The 15,106-nt window shown below is 43.7% G+C and overlaps 1 protein-coding gene across 1 annotated transcript in view; it reads left to right on the forward strand.

Moving 5' to 3' along the window:
- The window catches only part of LOC125763352 (klarsicht protein), a 161,759-nt gene that overhangs the window by 28,698 nt on the left and 117,955 nt on the right, over positions 1–15,106 (forward strand). Inside the window, exons 2-4 of the mRNA XM_049426408.1 lie at positions 11,174–11,939; positions 12,015–12,266; positions 12,346–12,507. Of these exons, the coding sequence (XP_049282365.1) occupies positions 11,523–11,939; positions 12,015–12,266; positions 12,346–12,507 (831 nt within the window). The 5' untranslated portion in view covers positions 11,174–11,522. The remainder of the gene's footprint in view (positions 1–11,173; positions 11,940–12,014; positions 12,267–12,345; positions 12,508–15,106) is intronic.

Genomic DNA, 15,106 nt, shown 5'->3' on the forward strand with positions numbered 1-15,106 from the left:
CGCTGTTGGTAGGTTATGTTTTCGTACCGCTCGCTTTGCTCATCCGTTTGCTCATTGCATCACCGCGCACTTGGACACATTCGGAAAGAAGCTGTAAAATGTTCAAGTCTTATTCGTTGCGGACCGGTGGGTGCACGTGAAGGCGGCTTTTTGTTTTGTTACTCTTGTTGTTTTTTTGTGGTGCTACGTTGTCAAAGCACTTAGCATAGCCGCCAACGACGACCTTAATTGTTTGGGATTCGTTTACTCATTACACGACCATTGCCCAATCGTTTTATGTTCGATTCGGTATAAGGGATGACAGAAGGGACCGGCGTATGTGGAAAAACCATGTTTATTCTTCTGTTGCTCCTTTATTTGGATTTTTTTTGGTATTGAGAAGTTATCAATATCTGATGACGCTAGCAAATACACCATACGATTGTGTGTTTATCAGAGTTAGACAGCTGGTAAGGTGGATAAAAACGCACCCATTTTAACGAAGTGGGACGATGTCCTCAATTGGATGACTATACAAGCAAACTCATCACTTTGGATAAAACCCCCACCACAGATGAGTGCAAGGTTAACGTAAACGATGACTGGCGTGAACGAAACAGATCGATAAGGTGTTTGCCTTGATCGTCACCTGTTATGACATCGAACCTGAAGCTTTGCGATGTCTTTGACGTCTGACGTCGGCAGATTGAGGAGCAGTGTATAAAGCTAAACGTTGTTAGGGGCGGAAGAGATCTCTCATCGCAACACCATCATCGTGCCACTAATAAGTGGAAGTGATGAATGCAACATTCTCACGTAATGTGTAGCGCGCAGTAGGTCGGAATGCTGTGCTACATATTTTCTTCCCTTTTGGGTGGAGATCGCAGCATAACACCTTTTACTAAACAAAGTTGAAAGGTGAACCGAACCTCACCATGCACGGTGAATGGCAGTTGAAAGCGCAGTCACACATACAGTTTGCAGGTGATAGGTTTATTAAGTGCTTCCTTCCCCTTTTTAGCGTAGGGCTTTTAGATTATGCACACGATTATCAAACAGAGCGTACGACTGAGCGCAAATAAAACGAGCACACTCTCAAATGGTATGAAAGAGATATCCCTTTAACTTATCTATCCACGCTCTTCGGTACTTTCCGGCCGCATGCCACTCGGTTGTATGCGCACCATTAATCTTAACCTAACGACATTATGCTAAGTCGCTAGAAGCGCGGTCGTACGGTAAAGCATCAAAGTAAACTTCCCTTCAATTCCTATTCGTTGGTGATCAGTATGCCAAACCCATTGTTTTGTTGTTCCCCTTTCTTCTTTCCTATTGCTTCATGTCTAAACTGCCGGGAGGGAGTTGTAACTGTCTGTAAAGCTCAGGAGAGTTTGGAATTGTTTCGGGTAAGGGCGCTAGAATTTAGTAGAACCATAAATCTGTCCCGTCATGGCCTGCCGCTATGACTTACAACATGTCGGGGTCTCGTTGAACCATATTCCAACCCACCGCCCCCTCCTTCCTCCCCCGGGGGATGGGTGGGGTGTAACGCTTTTATTTATTTCCAACGCTGCTGCTGGTGGCGCGGTTCAAAATGTGCCCTCGAACGATTCCACCCAATAAAACGATTCACGGTGGCTAATTGTGGGGGGATTCAATTAATGCACAAAATATAAAAGGTTGCTTATTAGCAACCCGGCTGCAAAACGTTTGTATGGCCGTCAAGGTTATATGCGTTAGAGAGTTTTTTGTGTTTTTTTTTGGGGGGAAAAAGGTAGCCACCAAAAGAAATAACCTGTCTGGTCGAATAAAGCCAAGAGAGGTGCAAAACACGCGAAATATAGTAGCGGTGTAATGCAACCACACTTAGGATGTTATGCATGTTTGGTTTCCATCACAACCATCGATAATCGCTTGAATTATAGAATGCAACTTTTTGTTGAACAATTGTGGAAGACAAAGATTTTGTTTACAATATTGTTTTATAGTTAAAATTGATCATTATTTTTGTTTTACCTTTGGATAGCAAAAGGTTTATTTATCTAATTTAATCTGCTGTTAGACTACGGATTATTTCTTATTACAAAATTAGTCAAAAATTATCAGTATGACAGGCATTTTTCTTAATCTGTTGTTGGGATTTATATATGGAATTTTAATTTTAGATGTAAAAAAATTCAATAGCTGTAAAATCTGTTTAAAAAAACCTTTTACATAGTTAAAAAATCTATCCATTTCATGACGATGCGAATGGAATCTTTTTTGTATATTTTTTTTGTGTATAACTATCTTCATGGGAGGTTCACTACATTTTATCCGTTGTTCACTCCCCCCAAAAAAAAATAGCATAATCAGGTTCGCTACATGCGCACACCTTTCGGGGTTCCATTTCTCACATGCCTAAAAGCGCACACAGGTACCGGTGGTTGTGCATTTCCCACATGCGTCGTCGTCGTCGTCTTCGTGCATGAAACTGGAGCATTCCCTATCGAATGTCTCCACCTGGCTGGCGGTGAGGGAAACAACCAAACGTATCTTGCGACCGGAGCAGTATTTTAGGCGAGCAATTATTTTGCTGAACTGCGCCAAATGGGCACAAGATGATGATGATGGGGCGCCAACGAGCGAATGTATTTCGTGCGTGTGTGTATATGTGCGTATTTGTAATATGAGCGCCAAGCTTTAGGGAACTCTCCGAAGGGGGGTGTCGACCGACTTTAAGGGAGTTTCGCTTTTCAAATGGCGGATTTTTTTTGTTTTCGTTTGTTTTGGTTCGCTTCGTGGTGGCGTTCCCTTCCCGTTTTGGGTTCCATCGTACCGAGCTCAGTAAAATCGTGTATGCAAATATGTCTGTTTCGTGAGGGTGGAAGGGTCGTGGGGTGGGTGGGTGCTGAGAGGGAAACAGTTTGCGTGTTTGCAAGACCCTTGTGTTGTGCCTCACTAATCCGCAACCGATAGTTGCTGAGGTGAAAGAAAATGGTATTCGGTAGAAGCCGAAATATGTTCTGCCTTCAGGGAAGGGCGCAGGAAAAGGTTTTCTAAGACCGATAGTAGTATGGTAGTAGTACATCTTACGGTGATGTAGAGAGCTGTTAGGGGCCGGACCTGTGTACCCCACTTTTGTTTTGCAGGTATTGCTATTTCGATGCCCTTGGCCTCCCTGTGCCCCACACGGCTGGGAAACATTAGGTGTAGGAGTGTGGGACCGCAACACTGTCGGAAGCACACGAGAAAGCGTGATGATCTCAATTTTCTTTTCCGTACGAAATTTCCATTCTCATAAATAGGGAAGATGGGTGGAACTGACGAAGGGAGGGAAAAGGTTTCATACTAGACTGGTAAAGATAGGGAAGGGGGGGAAAGAAATGATATTTGACGTCACTGGGAGTGTAGGTCACGGAATTGTATCCTGGGCTCAGGATGCATTGAACGTCCAAATCCAAAAGTCGTGGGAATTTGTACTTAAAACATGTTTATGCAAATGAAAAACCCCTATTTAAAAAAAGAAATCTGTTGCTGTGTGGAAGGTCAATGTGGTGAAAATGTGAGATATACATTAAAAGCTAAAATGAGCACGAGAAAATTGAATTATTCATGAATGAATTAATTTTTAAATAAACTGCTAACTATATTTTTAAGGAAATAAGTATGTTTGTTCTTATGTTTCAATTATGCACAAAAAAATAAGAAATAAGTTTTAACAGTAATGAAACACTACCGAAACTAAGAACCAGATGTCAAGTGTTTTGTTCCGGTGGGCGAAGTTTGGAGAAAACCTAAAAACACATATTTCCTCACAATCATAACTAGTTCAACCACCCTGTAGACTACGTTCGCAAATATGGCAAGGACAAATCCTTTTCGCTTTGACGATGGTGGGCAACGACATATGGCAGCATGATGGGGTGGTTTAGTTTTTTTTTTCTACCCTCCTGCGTACTTCCCTTGCACTCTTCCTCTTAAGTACTAACGACCGGCCTGTGGAGGGAATGAATCGTTTCTTTCATCGATCGGCAAGTATTGAAAGTGGAGGTTAAAGCCTGCTTAAAGGGGTACTCCAAAATAAGTGAAAGGAGCACAATGTGTGTATGTTTGTGGACGAGTTACGAGCTTGTATCGTTGTTGGAGAGTCGTTTTTTTGTATGTTGAGGGCCTTTTTAATGCGTTAACATGCGCATGACTTATGCTTGAAGTAGCAGGTGGGTTGCCGGTTTGTTGGAAGGGTTTTTGGGAAGCGCGAAGAAAGTCATGTGTGCCTGGTTGGTACCGGTGGGAAAGTTTGTCCTGGAGGGATGACCTTGAATTATGCCCAGGGCCGAGCCCTCCTGTGTTAGCTTAAGGTTCGAGATCGATCAAATAATTAAAAGTGAATGAGAAAAGAAAATGGTTTGAAACTGGATACACGCTACCCGGTTGTGTAGGTTGGATCAGAGGTGTGTTTTTGTTTTCTTCTCCTCCACCATCATCAAGTTGTTTCCGGTTACGGAGGATGGTCGTCGTTGGAAGCAGTCGGCGATTTAGTCGGCAAAGCTAGTTCCGAAGAAGGAGATCACTAAAGTGTTGCGTATTACCCGATAAGGCAAGGCTATCACGAGCTACCGCCAAGCCATGCGGACATCGAATGACGAAAGTTTGATTCGATGATCGATGAATGAATCACTACGTACAGGGAGCATACTAGTGTGGAGTTACAGATGGAGACGCGAATCACTAAATCGTTTCACGCAAACCAGCGACAAGGTCACAACGCTCTGGTCCATGAGACGACACGACCACAAGTGTTTGAGTATGAGCGAATGTGTTCGTGTAATACACAGCCTGAGCGTGGTTTGACAACGCTGATCCTCATGGCCTGGGTCGAACATGTTGTTGGCGATAAGTCGCGCAAATGTTTCCTTGAGAGCCAGTAACGATAAAATTAGAAACAAATCATAAAACCGAGATAGTTTCGTGAAGTTTATAGAAATCGTCCTGATTGAAAAAAGCATGGCTAAAGCGTATTCACTGTAGAGAGTACCAGTTCAGGTATAGTTTCAACTTTTAACGTGTGGTAAAATTTTCTCAGCCAATGGTGTTGATTGCTTACTTCGGCTCTCTGATTCCAACGGCTCGGTAAAAGTATAATTATGATTAGCTAATTTTCCTTCTCGGTAAGCTTCCATTTATCGGTTCCTCCTACTTCGGTTGATAATGGACCCTTGGATGGAAAGGCAAAAGGGTGCACAATGTGCAGCGAGTTACGATGCTACGATGCAGGGATTGAATTATGTTGTTTTTTCCTGTTGCTTCCCTTTTTTGCCAGATGATTCATTTGGGTAAGCATCGAGGTTGCGCGTAGCAATGAGAGGGAAAGATCGAATGCGATAGCCGGGTGATAACGAGTAGTCAGGCCTTGACCGAACCACTTAGTAAAAGCCAGGTGGTATAAAAGGCAGGAGGACGGTATCCATTAGAGATCATTATGATGGACCCTCCTTCACCATGGTCGCGAGCTTTAGTTAAACCGTGCTCTATAAGCCCCCGTACAGACGCGCCACTATTGTTGGGTAATTTTATTTTCATTGCCCATGTCATACACACACAAAGGCATCCGTCTCAACGTAGATGAGGATCAGGCTCTCGTGGGTTGGCGAACATGTGGGTAGGCTACTCTCGCGTACAACAATTGCATTTAAATGTGGTTATTTCGTCGTCGGATGAATTTCGTAATTGGTAAAAATTGGTGCATCTACACTGTTCTGCATATCTTGTGGTCTACCGCAACGCACAATGGGAACCTTTCGTTACCGAAGGGATGGGGAGCCTAGGGTGCGACACCTCTGTGAGATGTGGGACGTGGTGTAGGACTTTAATTTGAATGCGCTCTAGAAACCACCCAGGCGCGCTCACTTAAAAATTCATCTACTTAAGAAAAATACCCGCTATCGTGCGTTGCTCGCTGCTGATCGATTAACGTGCTCGTAAGGTGGAGAGAAACAAAGGCTTTAATACCTTTTGCTGAAAGAGCCCACTCGAACTGTCAGCTGGAATATGATGTCGTTTAGCGCTGCCACAAACGGATTACGTGTGTAATCGTTTGTTTTTCTGTTGTTGGCCGACTAGCATACAAAGTGAGCCGAACGAGAGTGTTTTGATGAGTTGGAGAGAGACTTAAAACTCTATGTACTCAACTCTTTTTTTTGGAACTGAATATCTGGAGATCTGGAGGAATTTTCAGAAGTGCATAAGACGTTTAGGTGGGAACCAAAAATTGAGGCAATCCGTCGCATTGGTGAAGTATCGCGTGCAGCGTTTGGTAGGTATTGGCACCACCGTTTGGTTGATTGGGTAATGGTCTTAGGCCACTGACCACCAGAAGACCGTTACCTTCTCCAGGGCGCGAGGTTGGGTGAAGGTAGAAGAAACGTGCATGCAGCAATTGCAAAATTGAGCCGTCTGTGTTTTGAGTTCGCGTCGTCCAAATGCTTTTTTTAAACCAATCACGTCCTCTGAACGATTGAGTCGCTACTAACGTAAACATTCGACGGCTTCAAAGGTGGCACAGGGCCATTGAACCTGTTTGGGGAAATAGGTTACGGGGGGTTTTTTTTTGGGCTGGTAGTGTCCGAATTTCCCAATCACATTCGGCTCACAAACGCTGGGCATATTATCGTAGAATCTTAGCGGAGTTCCTACATTCCTAAGCAAATCCAATGGTGACAGACTTTAGTTTCAGACAGGAATTTTGTCCATTACTGCATTCTTACCGACTATTCGGCCGAGGTTGCTTTGCTGTGCACGAGCCTCTGACATGCCTGCTGATTTGCCGCGACGTGCACAGCGCCTTTCACAGGTGTGAACCTGAAACCTGTTCGGTTACTCGGGTGCTCAGTACGACCGATGCCTGACCTCCTCCGTCAATTATGGTCAATATGGCACTTTTGGTTTCCTTTCCCACTTTTTCTCGGGTCGCTCGTGTTTCGTGCGGCTAAGGAAAAGCTCCCAAGCGACCAATTTGACTCCGAATGGTGCGGTTGAAAGGGCTTTGATGTCTTCCTGTCGTTCGGCTAGTGATAATCAGTGGACGAAAGGGTCCGATTATCCGTTGAGTGATGGAATAAATAGACGTTGAAGAGTATTTGCAGACATCGAGGGAAGGGCAAAGATACACTCTCGGGGTCAAAATTAGCGACACATTCTTCAACGGTTTGGCGTGGGACAAACTCAGTAATAGGAAAACTTTTGATTACTATAATTTTCAGCAAATTGCTTTGGAAACGGCTGTGATAAGATTTGTTTATAAAATTATGCATCAGCTGCAATATTGTTCACAACACAAAGTTATGATGTCTCAAAATTATAGGACGCGATCACTGAAGCTTTCATATGAAAAAATCAGGATCCTAAACTTTTAGGGACATGTTTTTGCTACTATTTTCCTTATCTTTTTTAGCTTTTGCATTACAAATGCTTAGCGTGACTGAGGTAAACATTTTAGTTCCTTTTTTCCAAAGCTTATTGCGATTGTTACCCCTTATTTTCTTGAACATGTGTAGCGATCATCAATTGCCAAAGAAAGCTAATTTCGCCCTACTGGCATTAGTCATTCAATTGGTGCAAATGCCATCCATCACTCGAATAATGATGACGCAGTGCACGAGCACCAGCAGGAGACGAGGAAAGTGATCCGACTCTGAGTTAGCTTTCTTTCATTGGACTTGACAGGCTGATCGCGACAATTATGGGCGCTGCTGTTAAAACTGTGGATGGATGCTGTGCGCTGTTGCACACACGGGCCGAGTCTTTATCCGGTCCCGACCGTATCCGGCGTTAAGGAACATTCCGTTCGTGCTTGATGAGCTCTCCTGCCCGGACGGGAAGTTTCCACCTGGGCGCATAAGGAGGGAGAAGTAAAATATTAAGCAAAAAAAAAAAGAATCGAGAAAGAAAAAAGCCATCTTAGCACAAGTATTTCGAATTTTAATTTGAATCGTACGCGTAGGAATGCATCCCATGTGCTCCTGGAAGGAGGGAGGGCCTAGTGTGTGAGTGCACCCTTCACTGTAGTTTTTTTTTATATTGTGTTTGTCTTTTAGTTTCGCTTTTTTTACATGTCTTATTAGTAGACTCATCAAGCGACGGCTGCATGCGTGTGGGATTTACGTTTGAGTGTCTCATGCCTCTTGGCGGTTGCTACTGGTCTTTTGCCACAGTTTAGCTTTTAATGCCATCCAGCTTCTCGTTACGCCTCGACGCCTGTGATAGTAAAACATGCGCGTTGCGGTGGCGATTTCTTCCACCTTTGTTGATGTCAACTGACTGTCATCATCAATGCACGCTGGTGGTGGGATTGTATTTCAATGCACACGACGAGATTCTGCGCGGGCTAAGCCACCTAAACCTTTCCAAAGGAGTATTCCCGACTCGGGGTGCCTGGTGCCATGCTTGATGCGTGTAAAGAAATGTACTTTTTTCGCTCGGTAAGATCATTGAATAGCTTTAGCACGGAGGCCCTCTGCTGAAGAGAAGCGGTCTATCGCTGAGGGTGCCTTGTAGTACTTGTAGTGGCTAAGTTGCATTTACTGCAGTTAGTTGTTTCTCCCTTTTTCCTTTGATTGGAATTTCACTTTCGATTCCTGAGAGACACTCATCCTTCTCAAGACGGGATGGGATAGCCAAATCTGGGTTTACGGCAAATAAAATCCAATTGTTCGTTTTCGCGCATTCTGAAACGCATCTACATCACTTAGCGATGATACAACGTTGTGTTGCGTGTTGCAAGGGTTCTTCTACACGTGTTCCTGCTCGTGTGCTATTCTGCGTGTAGATGTGAATAAGAGGCACGCATAGAATAACATATGAAAAACATGATGTTTCCCTTCATCGAGTGTTGTTTTTCTTCTTGGTGGTTGAAACAGAGTGATGTTGTATATTGTGGTGACATGCAAGCAAAACCGCACTGTGTCGCTGAAGAATCGTGTGTCCAATTCTTGCCATTTTGATTGCTTCACTGTCAACGGCGCTCTGCATGCTGCCGTAATAGCGCTCCTGGGAGGGTTTTAGGACATTAATTTCCGTGGCGTCTAGCATTTTCCGGCGCGAAGCGTCTTTGATGTCCAACCAACATGGTTTCAGAGGATGAAGAATGTACCAATCAGCTAGTGACATAAATGGGTGGCGTTCTCACATCACCCCCCACCGGACTGGCAAATATCACAGCGTGAGGGCCCTTTTTGGGACCGGCGAAGTTGTGTTTATGATGGTGGCTCCCATCAGATATGCGCACATAACCGCACCAGTGACGGATGGCAAACGGGCAAAATGCGAAACGGAGAATTTTAAACGTTGCACACGCGCTTGCATGCGTAACGAAACGTCATCATCGCTGTCAGTGAGCAAAAACAAAAAAAATGTGTTTTTTTAACGTACAATACGTACGTCTTGGTTTGCGCATCGTCGCACCCGACAGACCCAGCATACGCATCGGATTTCTCTCGGCTCAAGTGCGCTTATGTGTGTGGAGTGATTTGTTACCATCCGTAGCACTTTCCCGACCGTAGTTGGCCTCTCGTACGATGATACAAATCACATGGTTTGGAAGTCGACGGGATGAGACCTCTCTGTAAAAGGGCATAGACGCAAACGAGAACTTGCAATTCTGTTGTTGTACTTTTAGACTACTTTCCTCCAGTCAGTGGAGGGATGATGCAGCGTAACCTCTTCCAATGAAGTTGCTTTGGTGCTAGAATGTTAGTAGCGTATGCTAAAAATAAGCAAAAGTCTCAGCTATATGCATGCCCTCAAAGGCCAGAAAGCGGGGAGAGAGAGAGTGTTACTCATGGCACATCGTTAAGAACTTTATTTGCATTTTTTATGTCTGACAGTGATCGGATATCGGATGCATCCCAAACTGAGCAGCATGCGTTTGTCGAAGAGTGGGTGGAGGTAAATGGCAACATTAACTAAAGTGGGAGCTCTGCATGTGGAGTACGCTTTAGACCGTTGGATGTTGTGTATCGCAATAAATAATCTAACACTACCTCCCGGAGCGAAAGAAGAGAGAGAAAGAGAGAGCACGTCACATGGATCAGCATCATCCGGCAGACGATCGATGGTAATAAATTTGAAATTGAATACTGATTTGGAAATAGCTCAGCTGTGGAGCAATAGATACTAGGATGTTCTCCGTAAAAGATATTAGAATTTGGTCCTCTAAACTATAGACACTTGGCATCTTCGGAGGGGATACAAAAAATACATAAACCAAGCTGTAAAGGCACCACAAGGAGAATGTGTGAATGATTGTTGGGAATGTAGACCAGAAACCTATAAGAGGTTGGTTGTACCCAGTCGTATATTCTGCCGATGACATAAAATCGCTAAAAATCAATGATCTATGACAGGCCATCAAGTCCTAGAGCGGGAAGTAATTTAAATCTCCGGACAAGTGATCAGATATGAACGTCTATCGATCGCAGATCGGATCGTGGCGATAAGTTTGTGTGGAGATATGCAGGAAGAGAGCGATAGATAGAAAAAAAACTTCAAGAAATATATTCATACATATGTCGATGGGGCGTATGTACTGATTGCGCTTTTACGTTGCTCTTCAGGTTCAAGAATGTCGTGCTGGTCGCCGATGTCATTCGCCGCTAACTTCCAACTCAAATTTCGACTAACTTGAGTTAGCGTTTCCAACACGAAACTCAAAAAAAAGATAAAAGAAAATTAAAGAAAATTACTACAAAAAAATAGCGGAAAAGATGGTCTACTCTTTAGCGGAAGAAGCGTGTGCGAAACATCCGGAGGGAACGCTCGCTCAGTCAGTTTGTGCTGCACCGGATGGAAAGACGGGGCCGAAATAGGAGGATTTGATCTCTGATTTCAAGACGCCATCCAAAGTTCTCGATTCTGGCAGTTATTTTTGTGCGTTCTGTTCGCACCGTGCGCCATTCTCCATGGTTGTGCGACGCGCGCAGTCTAAACTAGTCGCGGTTAGATTGGATGGGTTGTTCTTGTGGTCGATCACTTCATTACAGTATTAGCTGTCTGTTTGATCTGTTCGAAGTTTTTCTTGGTTCGGCGTCGATTTTGGATTCAAAAGCTGTTGCTACGAACAACAAGCTGTAATATTTTACTGCCTGTACTGTAATATTTTAAGACTTTGTTTAAATAAATGTGTTCTAATTGTTTTTTTTTTTTTGTTTTTTTGCAGATTTTCCAGAAGTAGAAAATATTCATTTTGTGGCGTGCAAACGAAAGGCACTCGCAGCAGAAAAAATGTCGGTTTCGTCGCAGGATTGCTGCTATCCAGCGCTCAGCGTCCCGCTGGTCCACTTCTTGTGCCACTGAGAGGTTTGGAACCAAGCGTGGTGGAATATTGCTACAATCCGTGCACTACTGGAACTAACCGAGAAGCTAGTCGTCTGTGAAAGGAGTACGTGTTGCCAACGCGTGGAAACGAAGTGATCCCAGTGGTTTCTAGAAGGAACCTCGACTCGATTATTGTGTAGTGGAGTGATCGAGAGTGTCATTTGGAGGTGGATAATCTAGCAAAATACGCCATGAAACCACCGAGCATTGATATGTCATCAGCCACTAGCAACAACATCAGCAACACGATCAGATCACCTCCGGTAGCTTCTTCACCAACGATAGTGACACCTAATTCTATTGTAAATAGTAGCAATAACATATGCAGTGGCATAAGTGGAACTGGCCCTGGTGCTGGAGGTGTAGGGTCAAGTAGTAGCAGCAGCAGCACGACAACTCCTACGCATACTGCTAACGGAGGTGGAACGTGTGCTGTACCGGGTACAACTGGAACCACCAACAACAGTAGCAGCAGTGCGGGAAATAGTCCGAGCTGTTTTATCAAGCCATCGCTTTCGTTAAACTCACTACCACCACAGGGACCTCCCGAAGGATCAGAGATGGCCCAACATAGGCTTCGCATCGATAGGCCTTATAATAGCTTAAAGGTGAGTGTTGAGTGTCTTGATCGTGGTACGAAACGTGCACATCTTAATGTCTGTTTCTGTTTTGTTTCTTTGTAGAAAAAACGCGACACAGAGCGAGAACTGTGGCGAAGATCATGGGGCAGTGGACACAGTCATAGCTCGTGCAGTTTGCAAAGCAGCACCACTAACACTGGGCTCGGCAAGGACGATTTCTGGGCGGCCTTGCAAACGAATTACAACTTCATAATGGACACCAACCTGCTCGACAGTTGTCGAGAGGCTCGTGGCGAGATAGAGGGGCCCGTCTTTCGGGATGACCTCGAGGATGACGTCAACTGCTGCCGGAAGGTATAGTATTACTCTTGATAAGAGAGATTGTTCCACTGTAAGAACAAACTTTAATATTGAATTTGGTTGTTGCTTTTAGGCACTGTTCAAACCAGCACAAACGCATCGCTTTTACGGCGACCCGCGTTTGTTGCGACAATGGATCAAAGAGATGGAGAACCGAGTGGCCAAAGTACCGTCGGTTACTGAAACCAAGAGACTGAGTATCGAGCAGCTGCAGAAGCTGGCAGTAGAGCACGGGGTAAGTAGCGAGTCGGCTCGATGCGTTTTATTTTCGTGTTAGTCAAGCTTGCTCCAGCGCGCGCGTGTGTTTGAGGGGAAGGGAGTTTTGAGAGATTCTTAAGCCTTAAAATAGCTCTCGTGTACCTCTTATGGAATCTTGACGAACAGACCCAAGTTGGGGAATTTTTGGTACTTGCTCCACGAAAGCATGCATACGTAATGGGCCCAAAGACGGAAGCACCATCAATGGAGTACGTCTTTCATTAGGAATGGTTCGTTGTGTCACATACCAGTTGAATGGTTTTCCAGAGAGATTTTGTTTGTTGTGATCTAGTAGATGTTGTAATTCTGGGTCACTCTGTAACCGCGCGTCGGTGAGGATGATGAGAATAAGCAGACACTAATACGGCAGTTAGTGCAGTGATATGTTTCTGTAACAGTAAACTGCTTCTACTGCCGTTTTTGGTCAGGGTGTCGAGAGAAGTGTGAGACTAAATTTGTTGTATGCTTTTTTTAAAGAAGAAATTCAGTCATGTCTCGACAGCGTGATGTTTTTGCTCCATTTTTAAATATTGACAAATGTGTAAAATGTGAGAACCTGCCACACACGGTATTCATTGAAGGGGAGATGATAGTTCTCCAGAAGTAAGGTTTGATGGTTTTAAGCGATTTTGTTTTCGGTGCAGAGATGAAGAGCGAGGGGATTGTGTTGAAATGTATACGGTTTATGGCGTGTCACAAACCATCACCCGTCTTGGTGAACGGAGCAGATGAGTTTCTTCATCCGTGGGCGGTAGAATATGTGATATTATGGGATTAGTGCATAGATTGCGATGTCAGTGTGACAGGAGAACTGGACGTGATGGATATGATGTTGATTCGTTGAGAAGACTGATAAATGACGGTTTTAGTTCGCGAGTGTTGTTAACACAACCTGAACAAGTTGAAAGATCGGCGAAGATATCTTTGGTTGGAAAGCTATTGACCCGACTGTACTGAGTTAACACGCAGTTCGGTGTAAATTGTTGCCGAGTTAGAAAATGTGTGTTCATACCTAACTGAACAAGACTTGGCTTAGGTTTGATCAGAGAATCATATCGCAAGTATTATTTGATATGACATTATACTTCTTCTACTATTTGATATGACTTTATACTTCTTAATTGAATTTTCTATATAAGTGGTGATTCAATTTCCAATGCAAAGGAGTGTATTCAATTCAAAAAGGTCGGAAAATTAATCATCTTGCTAGCATTTGACATTATACCAGTTGGTTGTTGTCACGACTAAAACCTAACGAATAATTTGTTAGACGCCTGAAGGTATGCAAAACGTATGACTGCCCAGCTGGTATAACATGATTTGTGTTTGGTTCGTCTTGATAGAAAATTGAAAAACTAAAATAAAACACGGTTTTCAGTTTACTTTGTATCATCTACTTAAATAAATATGTTTTATTTATATTATATTTTACAAAAGATAAAAAAATATCAATTTAGCGTTTATGAATATTGGAAGAGTTCAGGTACAGTTTCTAACTACAGTGCATTTGATTTTCTAACTTACCTCACTTTACTAATAGGTGTTTTAATAAGTTTATGGCATTCCCATGAAAAAATTTCTTCTTTTACGAGGAGGAAAGTGAGCAGTATTCGAGGCAGAAAAAACAAATAATATTTTTGTCTTAAATTGCATCATAATCGTTCAAACGAACGACTGGAGATGGGCATGATGCAAGCCGGCCATGATGCATGCGCTTTAAGTTGCATCGTCGAATCGATCGTTTCTTACTGCACCACGGATGTGCTGACCGGGTGTTGAATAATAAGCAAATGGAATCAGTTTTTCTCTCAAAAATTCAGAAAACCATTCCATTTTGCACATGATCATTCGGAACCCAATCTCCTGCGGAGAGGGCACAAACTCCCGCCGGTGTGACCCCATTTTCACACGGCAATTACAACGAAAATCCCTTACGATGGGTGCTTTCGACGGTGGTTTAATTAGATTAGACGATCCGATACGGTATCGAAACCGGTTACATACAGATTGCGACCGACGCCCTCGAGCGGGAGAAGAACAGGTATTCAATCATTGTGGGGATGTCTCCAACAGGGAGGGTACTGCGTGTGTCCAAACTCAGAGCGCTTGCACGCGGATTAAACCATGAAACCGTCGGCTACGGTCGGACCGGCCTTCGAAAGCCCTACTTGGGTTAATTGATCGCGTAGTTCCTAGTTGGCGAAACTTGTTTTCGTTTTCTTCTCCCTTTATTTTCTGCTTCCCGAAATGGACAATCCGGTGTTGATGAATGAAAATCGGGGGATCGTTTTGTCTTTATCTTGTGAGCATCCTTTGCAATGAAGGCGGAGCAGAAGAAAGCAGTGTTTCGGGTATCCAAAATTGATTAGTTCGCAAAACATTAAAAGCGCGCACAGCTGGACAGTCTGTCTGGGTTAGAGTTTATGGTTGCCTGCATGCTTTAGTTTTTGCGTCACTTTCTTTGATTTTTCGGGAAAGCACATAATAGTAAGCTTTTCACATTCGAAGCATTTAAAAGTGGGCACAAAAAACTTTGGAGGGCAGGCACAAATGATAAACTAATCACTAAAATACGG

This window comes from Anopheles funestus, chromosome 2RL, assembly GCF_943734845.2.
Source record: "Anopheles funestus chromosome 2RL, idAnoFuneDA-416_04, whole genome shotgun sequence".
NCBI classification, from domain to species: Eukaryota; Metazoa; Arthropoda; class Insecta; order Diptera; family Culicidae; genus Anopheles; species Anopheles funestus.